Raw genomic sequence first — 13527 nt, forward strand, 5'->3', positions numbered from 1 at the left:
AGTTGGCAGTTGACTTGGAGTGAGCAATGTGATAATAAGCTTTTCCAGATAAAACTTTCTACTGGACTTTGGCTATCTTGTTTCTGTAATGATCAGAAGGAAGTTGTTTCAGCTAGACATGGCAGTAGTCACAGTTTTATTTAACTCTCTTCTTTTATCTGGGACTAATGCATCAATGTGTGGTCTGTGTTACACTCAAGTCACAATAGCCTACATTTTACTGTTGTGCTGTCTTTACCACGGTGGGTGATGACACCATTTTAGATGTGTGTTTTTGTAAATCACCGATTTACCCCTGATGCTGGACAGTGTTATTGGACTTTTTAATTATATTTAAGATTTTTATCTGAATTTTTGGTATTGATTTGTTTTAACATAATTTCCTTTTACATGTTATAATAATTTTACTTTTATTTTTTACCTGTTTGGTGCATATAGCTAAGTTGCTTTGTGCCAGAAAATGGCAATCAACCAACCATTTAAAAGCTTGGCTATCTTGTAGTCTTCAACTTAAACCATTCTATTAAGATCCTTTTGAAACCCAATCCACATTTTAATGTTTTCTGACCTTTAACTTTTTTTTTTTAATTTTGCTGTTGGTTGTATTTAGTGTTGTAAGTAAGCTACTTTACATAAGTCTTTAAATTATTTTACAACTAAATTTATAGCTTTCCTGTCTGTTAATGTAAATGTCTTAAACACTTAGTACTTGGTTTTCTCATATGACTTGCAAGCTAGGTAATCTCTTGTTGTTGTCCTCTAGTGAACTAGTTAATCTCTCCTGTTGACCTTTTCATCTTTTGAGGAATGTGCATATCTTGGTTTAAAGTAGTTTTATTTTTAAAAATCTAAACGTGTCTCATTGCAACTCTTCTTGTGGTTGTAAATGCTAGCATACAATAAGTTCATAAAAAATGGTATAGAAATCTTACAAAATAAAGACATTGTGCATTTCTGTTTAGGACCAGTTTGACACCATCGATTTGTCAGACAATGACATCCGCAAAATTGATGGGTTTCCTCTCCTTCGGAGGTTGAAGACTTTACTCATCAGCAATAATCGAATATGGTAGGCTTAGCATTGATCTTTAATACTAAGTAGTTTGGAAGCAACTTTTATGAACTATAATTACTACTATGTAATATTAACTTTAGATTAAAACAAGCTACCTCTTTATATCACAACAAAAAAATAAACTAAGTAAAAGATTAGAATGCAGTGTTTTATCAGTTATGTACCCTTGCTGTTTGCTATGTTCTTGAAAAGAGTTAATAGCATAAAAGTCATTAATTTTTGTATTGTTTGTTTAGATATATTATTGTTTGTTGAGGTATATTAAACATTCTAATACAGACTTAATGAAAGTAACATTAAAGAACAAGGTATACTTATTGGAAAATGTATTGGTTTATTTTGTGTAATATCACAGATTTAATGTTTTTATAATAATGTTACAATTCTTGGTAATTTTTCAAATGATACAGACTTTTACCCACAGTTTTCAAAATCAAGTTTAATATTGTCATGTTTTTGTATTAAAGTAAGTGTATGTTTAAAATGTTGTAGTTATTGGCTCAAACAATGTACAGAAGAATGAATTGTTAGTTGTTAGTATTGTGCACATATAGTTCTCCACATTTGGATAAATTACATATTTTGTTTGCCACCATGATACAATCTTGCATTACTTATGGTAATGTATAACTGATTAAATTTTAAGTTTATAAATTAAAAAACTTTGTATTGGCACCCACCTAAAGTTTTGTGATTTTATTGTTGATGTATCTTTGTTTCTAATATCATTTTTTATTCTATAAATAACTGAGTATTTGCTAGTTTAGAAATTATAAAATAATTGTTTTTTTTTCATCTTATGGCATGACTGGGTGGTTAGGGCACTTGACTTGTAATCTAAAGGTCATTGCTTTGAATTCCCATCACACCAAATGTGCTGGCTTTTTCAGCCGTGGGGTCATTATAATGTGTTGGTCAGTCTTGCTATTCATTGGTAAAAAGTAGTCCAAGAGTGGGTAGTGATGACTAGCTGCCTTCCCTCTAGTCTTACACTGCTAAATTAGGGAGAGCTAGCACAGATAGCCCTTGTACAGCTTTATCCAAAAATTCAAAACAAACACTTCTAAAGTTGTCATAGTTCAAAATATTTTGAAGTTGTAATTCAGAATCTAAATATTTTTAAAGTTTCTAATTTTGGGAATTATTCATATAGTTATAAATACTGTTCAATGTATATTCTAATAGCCTCTCCAGGTACCAGTTAAGAATTAATTACGTATAGTTAATTTTTTAAATGTTGACATTATAAAGTATACTATGGATGACTTGACATTCAGAAAGCTAATAAAATTCAAAATTTTACATATATTTATTATTACTAAATTTGTTTTTTTTTAGTATTTCATAATTTAAGTTAGAGTTTTTTGAACTTAAAATATTTGTTAAAAGTCTTAAGATTAGTTTTTATTCCAAATAGTTATGTTTTAATAATTGTGTTTTATAAGTCGTATAGCAGAAAACCTTCATGAATCCCTACCATGTCTAGAAAATTTGGTCCTAACCAACAACCATATTCAAGAACTGGGTGATATTGATCCACTTGCTACAGTCAGAACTCTTGCATCTATCAGGTACCTGATCCAAAATTGTTATTATTTGTTGATAAGATCTTCTTATTTTATTGGGGATTGTAATATGTATTTATTATATGAGAATTATCATATTTACCCAGAGTGACTAGTGCTATCCAGGTGACTTACCATTCTCATTCGATAAAATGAAGGCCATACCCTCTAGTTATTATGTGCTCTATCAGGTACCATGGATGGCATTGCTACTGTTGATCTTCTTACATCATATACAACATTATAGCAACAATCCCATGTGTGGAACAGCTATTATCTTTTGAGAATAACACAGGAACAAAGATAAATATAGCAAAGTTAGTTTTTTGAACCACTTGTTATATGAAATTTGTATTCACTCAAAAAAAGATTTTATTACCACGAGTGTCCCATTAGTATCAGTACATATCTTGGTAGTATTTAACTTGCATCTTCCATTCACAAACCCCTTGGTGTGGATTCCTGTACATGGTGAGGAGACCTCCCAGGGAAGTTATCTCCTCTGGGATTTAAACATCCACCCACCTGTTTGCGGTGCGTGGCAACCCGTGAAGGGGAGGAGAGGATTCTGGTGGTTGAGGGGTCCAACCCTAACACACCACTTTGGCCTTGAATTCCTGTAGACAGATAGCCTTTGGGTGGTCCCCCTTGAATCAGTCAGCTGGTCCACTTGGGCTTGGGTCAACTAAGTACCAGTGTTGGTAGTTCTCAACAGGTGTTGTGGACATTGTGTCTGATGCTGGTGTTTGGGTATAGTGCTCACAAAACCTTGGCATTGCTGCAGTGTCCTTGCTTGACATTGCAGTGCATCCCCATGATGGGTTAGGTCAGTGGGCAGCATAATTTTCTTTTTTCCTATGGATCCTCCAAATAAAAATTTAAATAAAATAGTGAAAAACAGTCAATAGGTAAACGATCACGTCTTGAAGACTCTGATCAGCGATCTTCAACATCTGTACCACCAGTTGTTCCTCATTTTCTCATCCTACATTCTCTTTTAGAAAAACCTTTAGGGAAATTGTCCTCCCTTTTTTTATTCAGAAGGGACTGGATGGATTTGCTGGCTCTCCAAAGTCAGTAAAGAAGCTTCGATCTGGAGACATATTAGTTGAAACATCCACATCCCAACAGAGTGAACTCCTCTAGAATTTAAAGGCAATTGGGGATATACCTATTGAGGTTACACCTCATGCTACTTTGAATTCATCACGAGGAGTTATTGTTGAGAGGGATTTGAAGAACATCCTCGAGTCAGAGATTCTCGTTGGTTTCTCCACTCAAGGAGTTTCTGCAGTGAGTCGCAACTCAACTCGCAAAAATGGAGTTACACTTCCGACAGATATCCTTGTTTTGACATTCACATCACCACATGCACCTACCACAATCAAGGGAAGTTATCTATATTGCAGGGTACGGATGTACTTTCCAAACCCTCTCCAATGTTTCCAGTGTCAGAGGTTCGGCCACTCAAAGACATCATGTCATGGTTCCCTGACATGTGCTCGTTGTGGTGGCAAGGACCATGATGCCTAAGAGTGTGAAACGAACCCGCATTGTGTCAACTGCAATGGTTCTTACCCTTCTTACTTTCATTCTTGCCCTAAATGGTTGGAGGAAAAACCAGTTTAGCATTTGAAAACAATTCATAACATTACTTATCCTGAGGCTCGGAAATTGCTGTCCACCACTTCATCTTCTACATATGCTGCTGCACTTCATTCCACAACTACAGAGGGAGTGCAGACATCTCTTTGTGTCTCCAAGTGAATTGTTCTCAAAACAAATGAAAAGCCTTTTGACTTCCATGATTAAAAAAGTTGACAAATCAACTTCTACACCCATCTCTGTTTCTCCTGTACATTCCACCAAACCCAAGATCCATATCCTTTGGTTCCAGATACAGGAATTTCTTCAGATACATCTTTTTCTCACATCCCAAAATCCAAAACAATCATTCGTGTCCTCATTCACTGGAATCCCCTTCCACCAACAAAGACCTGCCCAATTGCCCCAGGACAGGATCCATGGAGGTTGACAGATCTCCCGAATAAGGACAGTAAGGAAAAAAGACGTCGTAAATAGAAGGGTTCTCCATCCAATTTGCTGACACATCATTAAAAATGGCTACAGTGATATAATGGAACTGTAGAGGTTTACATTCTAATCTGGATGACATCAAAACACTGATTGCTTCCTACCATCCTGTATGTCTTTCCTTACAAGAAGCACTTCTGAAACCTGTCAAAACAGTAACCTTTCCCTTTCATCAGTTTTCTCTGTACAGAAATGACAGGCTGTGTGATGGACGAGTATATGGAGGGGTGGCACTGTTGGTTGATCAGCGTGTGCCCACCCTGTCTTTGCCACTCAACACACCCTTGGAGGCTATGTTTCCTTGGGTCATGCCATCACTGTTTGTTCTTTCTACCTGTCACCTAGAGAGACATATGATCAATGAGACCTTGATGATCTCATTGAACAGTTGTCATCTCCCTTTCTAATCCTGGGGGACTAAAATGTACATTATCCCGTCTGGGGAAGTGCTGTTATTGACAAAAGGGTCACTCTGTAGAGCGTATGCTCTCTGATCACAACCTTTCTCTTTTTGATACTGGTTCTTCCACTTATTTTCACACACCTAGTCAGTCCTTTACTGCTATTGATCTCTCAGTTTGCACCCCTTCATTATTCTCCCATTTTTCATGGATGGTTGACAATAATCCACAAGGCAGTGATCATCTTCTTATACTTTTGATAGAGACTGGTTATGGTTGATACCACCCTACCTGCATGCCCTGGTGGAAGCTGGTTCAGGCAGGCTGGTCCACTTTCACTGCCCTCGCAAAACTTGATCCTACCATCATCTGTCAGCCATCAGTAGATGACTGTGAGGCAGCAGTAACTGACTGTATTATACAAGCAGCTGCTCATTGTATTCCTAAAACTTCAAGTTTTCCACCATATCCTCGTCTGTGGTAGAATCCTGTCTGCCACGTGGCACGGAAGGCTCAAAAATGGGCTTGGGATACTCTCCATAGATATCCCACACTTTTAAACTGCATCTCTTTCTAGCGGGCCCGTGCACATGCTAGGTGGGTAAGGCATCAAAGGAGAAGGACTCTCGCATATCTTCTACCACCAGTTCTAAGGTCATATGAGACAGGGTTCAAAAGGTCAGTGGGCGCTACAATTCTGTCGCCCTCTCGATCTTAGTCTCTGATGGCCAAGAAGTGGTTGATGTTTGGAGCATTGCCGATACTCTAGGTGAAAGCTTTTGCTGGGTATCTAGCACTTCTGCTTGTTCCTCCACCTTCTTGGCCATCAAGACTCAGGCAGAGCGTTCACCTCTTTCCTTTCGACCTGACTGTCTCTATGACTATAATCGTCCCTTTACACTAGTGGAACTGAAACTGGCCCTTCATCGGTCTGGCCAGTACATCTGTTGGACCAGATGATGTACACTATGACATGCTGTGCCATCTATTTTCTGCCTCTCTTGATATTCTTCTAATTGCTTTTAACCAGATATGGCAAGAGAATGTTTTTCCTTCTGCCTGGTGCCAGAATCTTACCTTTCTTTAAGCCTCTGAAAGATCCCAACATTCCTTCAAACTACTGTCCAATTGCTTTGACGAGCTGTCTCTGTAAGACCTTAGAGAGGATGGTTAATGCTCGTCTTGTTTTGTTCCTCGAATCAAACAACCTCCTCTCACTCACCCAGTGTGGGTTCCAAAAACAGCATTCCACCATGGTCCACCTAATTTGACTTGAAACATCAATCAGAGAAGCATTTTTCAAATGACATCTTGTATCAATATTCTTTGACATTGAGAAGGCATATGACATGACATAGAGATATGGCATTTTGCAAGACCTCCATGTATATGGGTTATGTGGCCATTTACCCATTTTTATTTAAAATTTTTTAATGGACAGGAAATTCCAAATTTGTGTCAGTTCGACACTTTCCCTACTTTTCTACAGTAATTTCGAGTCCCTCAGTGCTGTGTTTTAAGTGTCACACTTTTCAGTATAAAGATTAATGCCATCACTGAACAACTCCCTCTTACTGTTGCAAATGGGCTCTATGTTGATGACTTTCACATCTCATATCAGTCATTGAACATGAGATATATTGAGCGGCAACTACAAACTGCCCTCAATCATGTACTGAATTGGACCATGACAAACGGTTTTAATTTCTCTCTCTCTCTAAAACTGTTTACATGCACTTTTGCCACCAATGGGATATCCACCCTGATCCTGAACTCAGTATCAGTGAAGTTTTGCTGCCTGTGATCCTTGAAACAAAGTTCTTGGGGCTTATCTTTGACTGTAAGCTGACCTTTATACCACACATTAAGCAGCTATGGTTCAAATGCACAAGAGCACTCAATATCCTCCATGTCCTCTCTACCACCAGTTGGGGAGTGGATCGATGTTCTATGTTAAAGATATATCATGCTTTTATTCAATCAAAACTCTACTATGGATCACTGGTCTATGGCTCTGCCAGACCCTCAGCCTTAAAGATGCTGGACCCGATTCATTATCAAGGACTTCGACTCTGCACTGGGGCTTTCTGCACCTCCCCAGTTCAGAGCTTATATGTAGGATCTTATGAACCTTCTTTGCACCTTCACTGTTTGCAACTGTCTTTACTATATTCTTTGGAACTTCGTTCCTCACCAATGCATTCCACCTGGGGTTGTGTTTTCCTTCTTTGGTGGGCCATACTTTTTCAGAACAGACAATCTGCCATTGCTCCTTTTGGCCTTCGCATCCAGGTGCAATTGGATGAATTGGATCTGTCCTTGGATAACATTGCAGAATCCACTGGTCAGCCCATCCCACCATGGCTTATTACAGTCCCCAAATGTGACCTTTCTTCATCTAAGAATAGCAGATACTCCCAATTGGAAGTACCGTCTTTTATTTGCTGAACATCTTTCAAACAATCTTTCCATTCCAATTTGTATAGATGGTTCCAAATCATGTGACTCTGTGGGCTCTGCCATGGTTTATTGTGGTTCGATGGTTGTGCGCAGAATCCCCTCTACAGCTTCTGAGTTCACTGCTGAACTGTACACCATTTCTCTTGCCCTGGATTATATTGAAGCTAAGCAGTACTCCAACTCCACTATTTATACTGACTCGCTTAGTTCTCTACTGGCCCTGGAATTGCTTCACGTTTGTTCGCGTCCTGTTCTTGCTGATGTTCAAAACCAACAATCCCATTTCTCATTAACATCTACTTCTATCCAGTTTTTCTGGATACCAGGCCATGTTGGTATTCATGGGAACAAGATTGCAGACACTGCAGCTAAATCTATCTGCTCTGGCACTATCACTGCTTTGCCTGTTCCACTATTCCATACATGGACTGTGGTCCTGTATTCAAGGCTCAGCTCCATGCTAGCTGGCAGTCAACTTGGAGTGAGCAACGTGAAAACAAGCTTTTCCAAATAAAACCCCATATTGGACTTTGGCCATCTCGATTCTGTAAGGATTGGAAGAAGGAAGTTGTTCTAGCTAGACTAAGCATTGGTCACAGTTTTTTAACTCATCATTTTCTTTTATCTGGAACTGATGTGCCAGTGTGTAGTTTGTGTAACACTCAGATCACTGTAAGCCACATTTTACTTTCTTGTCTTCGTTACAACTTTCAACGACGGCACCATTTTAACACTGTTCGGACTCAAGGTTTGTCTGTAACATTAGACAGTGTCATTGGTGATAGTGACAAATTTGTACATTAAACTTTTTTTAATGTGGTTCCCTTTTAAGAATCACAATCTCTAGTTCGATTTGAAAAGAATAACCAGGCTGTAACATTAAATAACTCGACACCAGGACTGGAAAAGCCAACTTCAGGTGGCTAACGCTGCTGTTTGAACTATTCATTTGAACTACCCTTTAGTCATCCTGGCGAGTTATTATTACAATTTTGCTGCATGTCTTTTAGAACTTTTATTACTTTTTGAAAATGGCCATAATGACACAACCCAGAACCAGGACTGGAAAGGCCAACTTCAGGTGACTGACGGTGGTTCTTGTACTTACCTGTTAGTCTTCCTGGTGGGTTATGATCATTACCATTCTGCTTGAGAAAGTCCTTTACAACTTCTCTTTCTCTGCTTTCTCTCTTAACATTGTAGACTAGGTGTCAACATTGGTTTTATGCTTTTTCTGTTTTTCAATGATGTTTTGTTTTACCTTCATTTCCTTTTATGAATTTTACTACATATACTTTATTTTTACCTTTTTACCAGATGTTTGGTGCAGATACCCCAGCTGCTTTGTGCCATGAAACACTAAATCAACCAACCAACCATTCACAAAAATTCTCATGTCCTTCTCTGTGAAACTTCCAAGATTCCTAAAAAATCCATACACAGGACTAAGAAAACAATCTACTGGTCTAAAATTAAAATATAATGATAAATGGGTATCATACAAAAAAAAGCAGTTGTTAATCAATACTGAATGGAAACTATGCAGATTAATTAATATAAAAGAGTAAATTGTAGCAGATTATGGGTAATTCTTATCACTAGAGTTCTCAGAAGAATTTTGTAAAATATCATAATACACTATGGAATTTGGGAAGCTTAAGTTATAGAAAGGATGGTGAAGGTGTTAACACTTAAGATACTTGTTCCTAAAATATAGATGATCTTTGATAACTATAAACTCCTATAAATATCTTAATTCTTAGGGATTACATACATGGGTTGTTTCAGAAAAATTGTCATGTTTAACATAACATCTGTAAGAATTTTCTTTGAAACATAGTAATAACATCTCAGATACACTTGGTTCTATTATCTGGATGCCTGAATTTAGACGTCTTGTGTTCTTCTTTCATTGAAACACAAAAAATAATATTAAAATTATAAAAAAATCAAACGCAACAAAACAAGGTGTGAATATGATGGTGCTGAAATTTGACAGATTTGTTAATAATGATGTATAGTTGGTTGATAACAGTTGGCAGATGACTTAAACCAACACCAACTTGCTGCCATTTAAAAATGAGCAAAGGGTGTCGTCGTTTATTTAGAAGTGTGCTGTTACTATAGTGTCTGCCAAGCCTGCAGCATTTGACTTATAAAGGAGTAACTGTGTATGATGCGACTCAAAACAACTATCGATACTGATGGAGTTTTGGTACTGTTACATTTGTGTACAAAGCTTACTGCTTGCTGGGATAGCTTAAATGTAAATAAATTATTGCATATAAGTGTAAGTACAATTTTTAAAATTGGATATATTAAGCAGTGATATGTAAAGAAAAAGTAGAAGTTATTATTTAATTATTTCTAAAGGTAGGTCTTTTTTAAAGTTAGTATTAAAGAAATGCTGGCTGTTGCAAATGAACATATGTGGTACATAGCAAAACTGTATGGAAGATGTTTCCTTATACAAAATAAATTCTCAGAAGCTTTTTCTTACAAGGATGGCTAATTTATATATAAACCAGTATTAACTTGGTATTTCAAAAGTGTATTTTTCTCACTAAAATGAGAACCTCTGATACCTTTAGGCAGCTGAAAAAGATGGGGGAGAGATACCCTTCTCATTCCCCTGATTCTTTGAGGTGAGGACCCTATATTAAATTTTAAAATTTATTATAAGCTAATTCTCCTCTACTGTAGAATACAATGTCAAGAAATTCCTGATTATTCCAATGTAGGAAAATTAAGTGTACAGGGTTTCTACTATTTCTCCAAAATATATAAATTGGAAAAAATAAATAAAGTTGAGAGATCTGTAAAACTTCATCAGTATATTTTTGTTCAGATATTTTAAGATATTAAATGTAACATTTTGAATGCTATAGCTCACAATGATCAACTTGTTAATTGTAGGAAGACCCATGAAATTTCACCACCCAACCAGCCACTTTCTTACTTATAGATCGCACAGTATGGGTTTAAAAACAATGCGTATCATAAATATGAGTAATCCAGACTTCTGTACATGATTAGTAAGGGAAAACAATAATAAAATCATCTACTTAGGTTCTTTCTCACTCCATTTCAGCCAGCCTATTCCCACTTTTGACTAACCTACAACTGGTCTCACCAGTACTTAATGTCTTGTTGGAATACTGTGCTGTTTACTGGATATATTAAGCAGTGATATGTAAAGAAAAAGTAGAAGTTATTTTTTAATTATTTCTAAAGGTAGGTCTTTTTTAAAGTTAGTATTAAAGAAATGCTGGCTGTTGCAAATGAACATATGTGGTACATAGCAAAACTGTATGAATATAGCAGAGAAATCAAAGGTTGTACTTAGTGAAGTGTGATAACTATGGCTTTAAGTAGAGGGTTCATAGGTAGAATGTGTTGTATAATATATTAACCTTTTTACAATTAACCCTCTGTTTTCTTAATAGAGTGAAAGTATTTTCTTTGAATTTCTACATTTACAATAAAAAAAAACTACGTAATGCATGCTAATAAAGTAATTATTACATAGTTTGAAGTGGTCAAATTACATAGCCAGCCTTGAATGGTAGAATATTTTAACCTTTGCAAAATAATAAGATGCATATTAATCCTATGTAGTTTGTTCTTTAGTCGCATGTAATTCTAAATTGTATGTTTTGTGAAACCTAATGTTTACTATTATGACCTTTTATAGTACAGAATTTTATAAAATTATTAATTGTATATGTGGTTAAAGTATATACGTACTTTGTGTTGTATTATATAAAGCTTTCATTCCTATATGTGTAACAAGACTAAACTTATGTGAAAGTGACCTTTAAGGGGTGAAGAAATACTTTGTTTACTATGGAGCAATTCCACATGGCTGTAAAATTGAAAGTGATGGTGGCAGTATTTATACAAAGTATTTGTGTTCTTTTACTTTGTTGTATTTTGGCATGTTGGAACCAGTACAGAAAAGTCTTGCAAGAAAATATTCAGGCTTGGTTTGTCTCACTTGTTTTGTTTGATATTTTAGTTGTGTTTTTAAAAATGCATTTATGGTGGTGATGTCTACCCTGGTGGTAAAAGGAATGTTTTTTTTGTAAATTATTGAAAATTTTCTATAACCTTGCATATGTTTATTTCCAAATGTTATTAGTCAGTACTTCTTAAAAGACATTAACTTAACTAGTCCTAGTGTCTTGAATGGGAATCTTTAAAACTATATTTGTATTGTACTGATATTATTTAGTGTTTGTGCAACTTTTGTAAATTTGTGTTTCTGGTAGTAATATCAAAGTGTTCTGTGATTTTCCAAAACTAAGATTCATTCAGTCTTTAAAAGTTTATCCTTTTTCTTTGAATGGAAAGAAACGGATATTTCTGGTAATTATACAAAGATATTTTTATTATAATTTATTTCATTAAACAAATACTTGAATAACATAAATGCCATTTTTGTTGTATATGGTTTAAGGAAACTTTAAATTTTGAAGTTATTTAAACTTTTCTGTGGGGGCCCGGCATGGCCAAGCGTGTTAAGGCATTTGACTCGTAATCTGAGGGTCATGGGTTTGAATTTCAATTGCATCAAACATGCTTGCCCTTTCAACCATGGCGGCTTTATAATGTTACAGTCAATCCTACTATTCGTTGGTAAAAGAGTAGCCCAGGAGTTGGTGGTGGGTGGTAATGACTAGCTGCCTTCCCTCTAGTCTTGCACTGCTAAATTAGGGACGGCTAGCACAGATAACTCGAGTAGCTTAGTGCGAAATTCAAAACAAACAAACAAACAAATTTTCTGTACTGTTACATTTTGATTAATAATTGTTTATTAATAACTTATGATGGAAAGTAAACTGTACAGATGAGAAGTTAAGAAATATAACCTTTGATCTTGTAAAGCCTACTGTATAAAACAAACTGACAAGAAATTCATGATTTTATTAATTTTCATCTATTTTAGTCTGCTGAGAAATCCTGTGGCTACCAAGAAGTATTATAGACTCTACTTAATCCACAAACTCCCACAACTCAGGCTAATAGACTTTAGAAAAGTGAAACAGAAAGTAAGTCGCACCTAAAAGTGTTTTGTATGTAGTTCAAGATGCAGTACAGGTTCATGGAAAGTAGGTAAAATAAGCTCTGTGTGTGTGCTTTTATTGAATGCTTATATACCTGTATACTGTTATTGTAGGCTCTTAGTTATGAATGCCATGTGCCTAAACAGTCAGAACTTGATGTGGGTACATTGTATATAGTATGAAGTACTTAAAGTGAGATAAATGTAACATTGTAGTGGTTTACAACTTTTACAGGTTGTGATAGATAACTTTTTCATAGCTATTATAAAATAAAACTTAACATGTAAGCAAAGAATAGATATTTATTCTGCTTGTTTACTGAAATGTTGTGATATGTGTAAGCATCGCTTAGCTGGTCCATATTTGAAGAAAATATGTAAACTATAGTACAATGTTTGAATATTGAAGCATTGTAAAAATCCATTGCAAGAAAACAATAGTGTATCATTTCCTGTTAATCCTATATGAACGATGCTGGTTTACTGGACTGACCCAATTTCTATGAATAGAAATGGTTACTACGATACCAAGTGTAGCTTCATCAAATTTGGTAAGCTTGAGATATGCACATTGAACCCACGTGGTTAAGTTACTTTAATAGTACTTTGTAGCATGGACTTTGTAGGACATAATCCTAGCATAATCTGTAATTTTTCTCTACGTACTGTAAATTGCTTCATCAACAACTATTACGTGCAGTAACAAATGAGTACAAGTCAGTTTCAATTAAATTTTGTTAGTTAGATCTGTGATCTTATGCAAAAGGCATTGTTTGATGCCTTTATGACCTTAAATAAAGGTGAAAATAGTTTAAACAGAAACTCACTATGATGTACTTAAGAATTTTTGGATGATAAATTTTGTTT

The 13527-nt window shown here is 35.7% G+C and overlaps 1 protein-coding gene across 4 annotated transcripts in view; it reads left to right on the forward strand.

Moving 5' to 3' along the window:
* Nucleotides 1-13527, forward strand: part of LOC143257078 (U2 small nuclear ribonucleoprotein A'-like) — a 32128-nt gene that overhangs the window by 15137 nt on the left and 3464 nt on the right. For 3 of the 4 annotated variants that reach the window (XR_013031675.1, XM_076515261.1, XM_076515262.1), the window contains exons 3-5: nt 963-1069; nt 2521-2646; nt 12544-12646. Coding sequence is in view for 3 of the 4 variants with exons in the window: in XM_076515261.1 (XP_076371376.1) it covers nt 963-1069; nt 2521-2646; nt 12544-12646 (336 nt within the window). In the remaining variant the exon portion in view is untranslated. The remainder of the gene's footprint in view (nt 1-962; nt 1070-2520; nt 2647-12543; nt 12647-13527) is intronic. The other variant, XM_076515263.1, reaches the window with a different exon arrangement.

This window comes from Tachypleus tridentatus, chromosome 7, assembly GCF_004210375.1.
Source record: "Tachypleus tridentatus isolate NWPU-2018 chromosome 7, ASM421037v1, whole genome shotgun sequence".
In the NCBI taxonomy this organism is placed as follows: domain Eukaryota; kingdom Metazoa; phylum Arthropoda; class Merostomata; order Xiphosura; family Limulidae; genus Tachypleus; species Tachypleus tridentatus.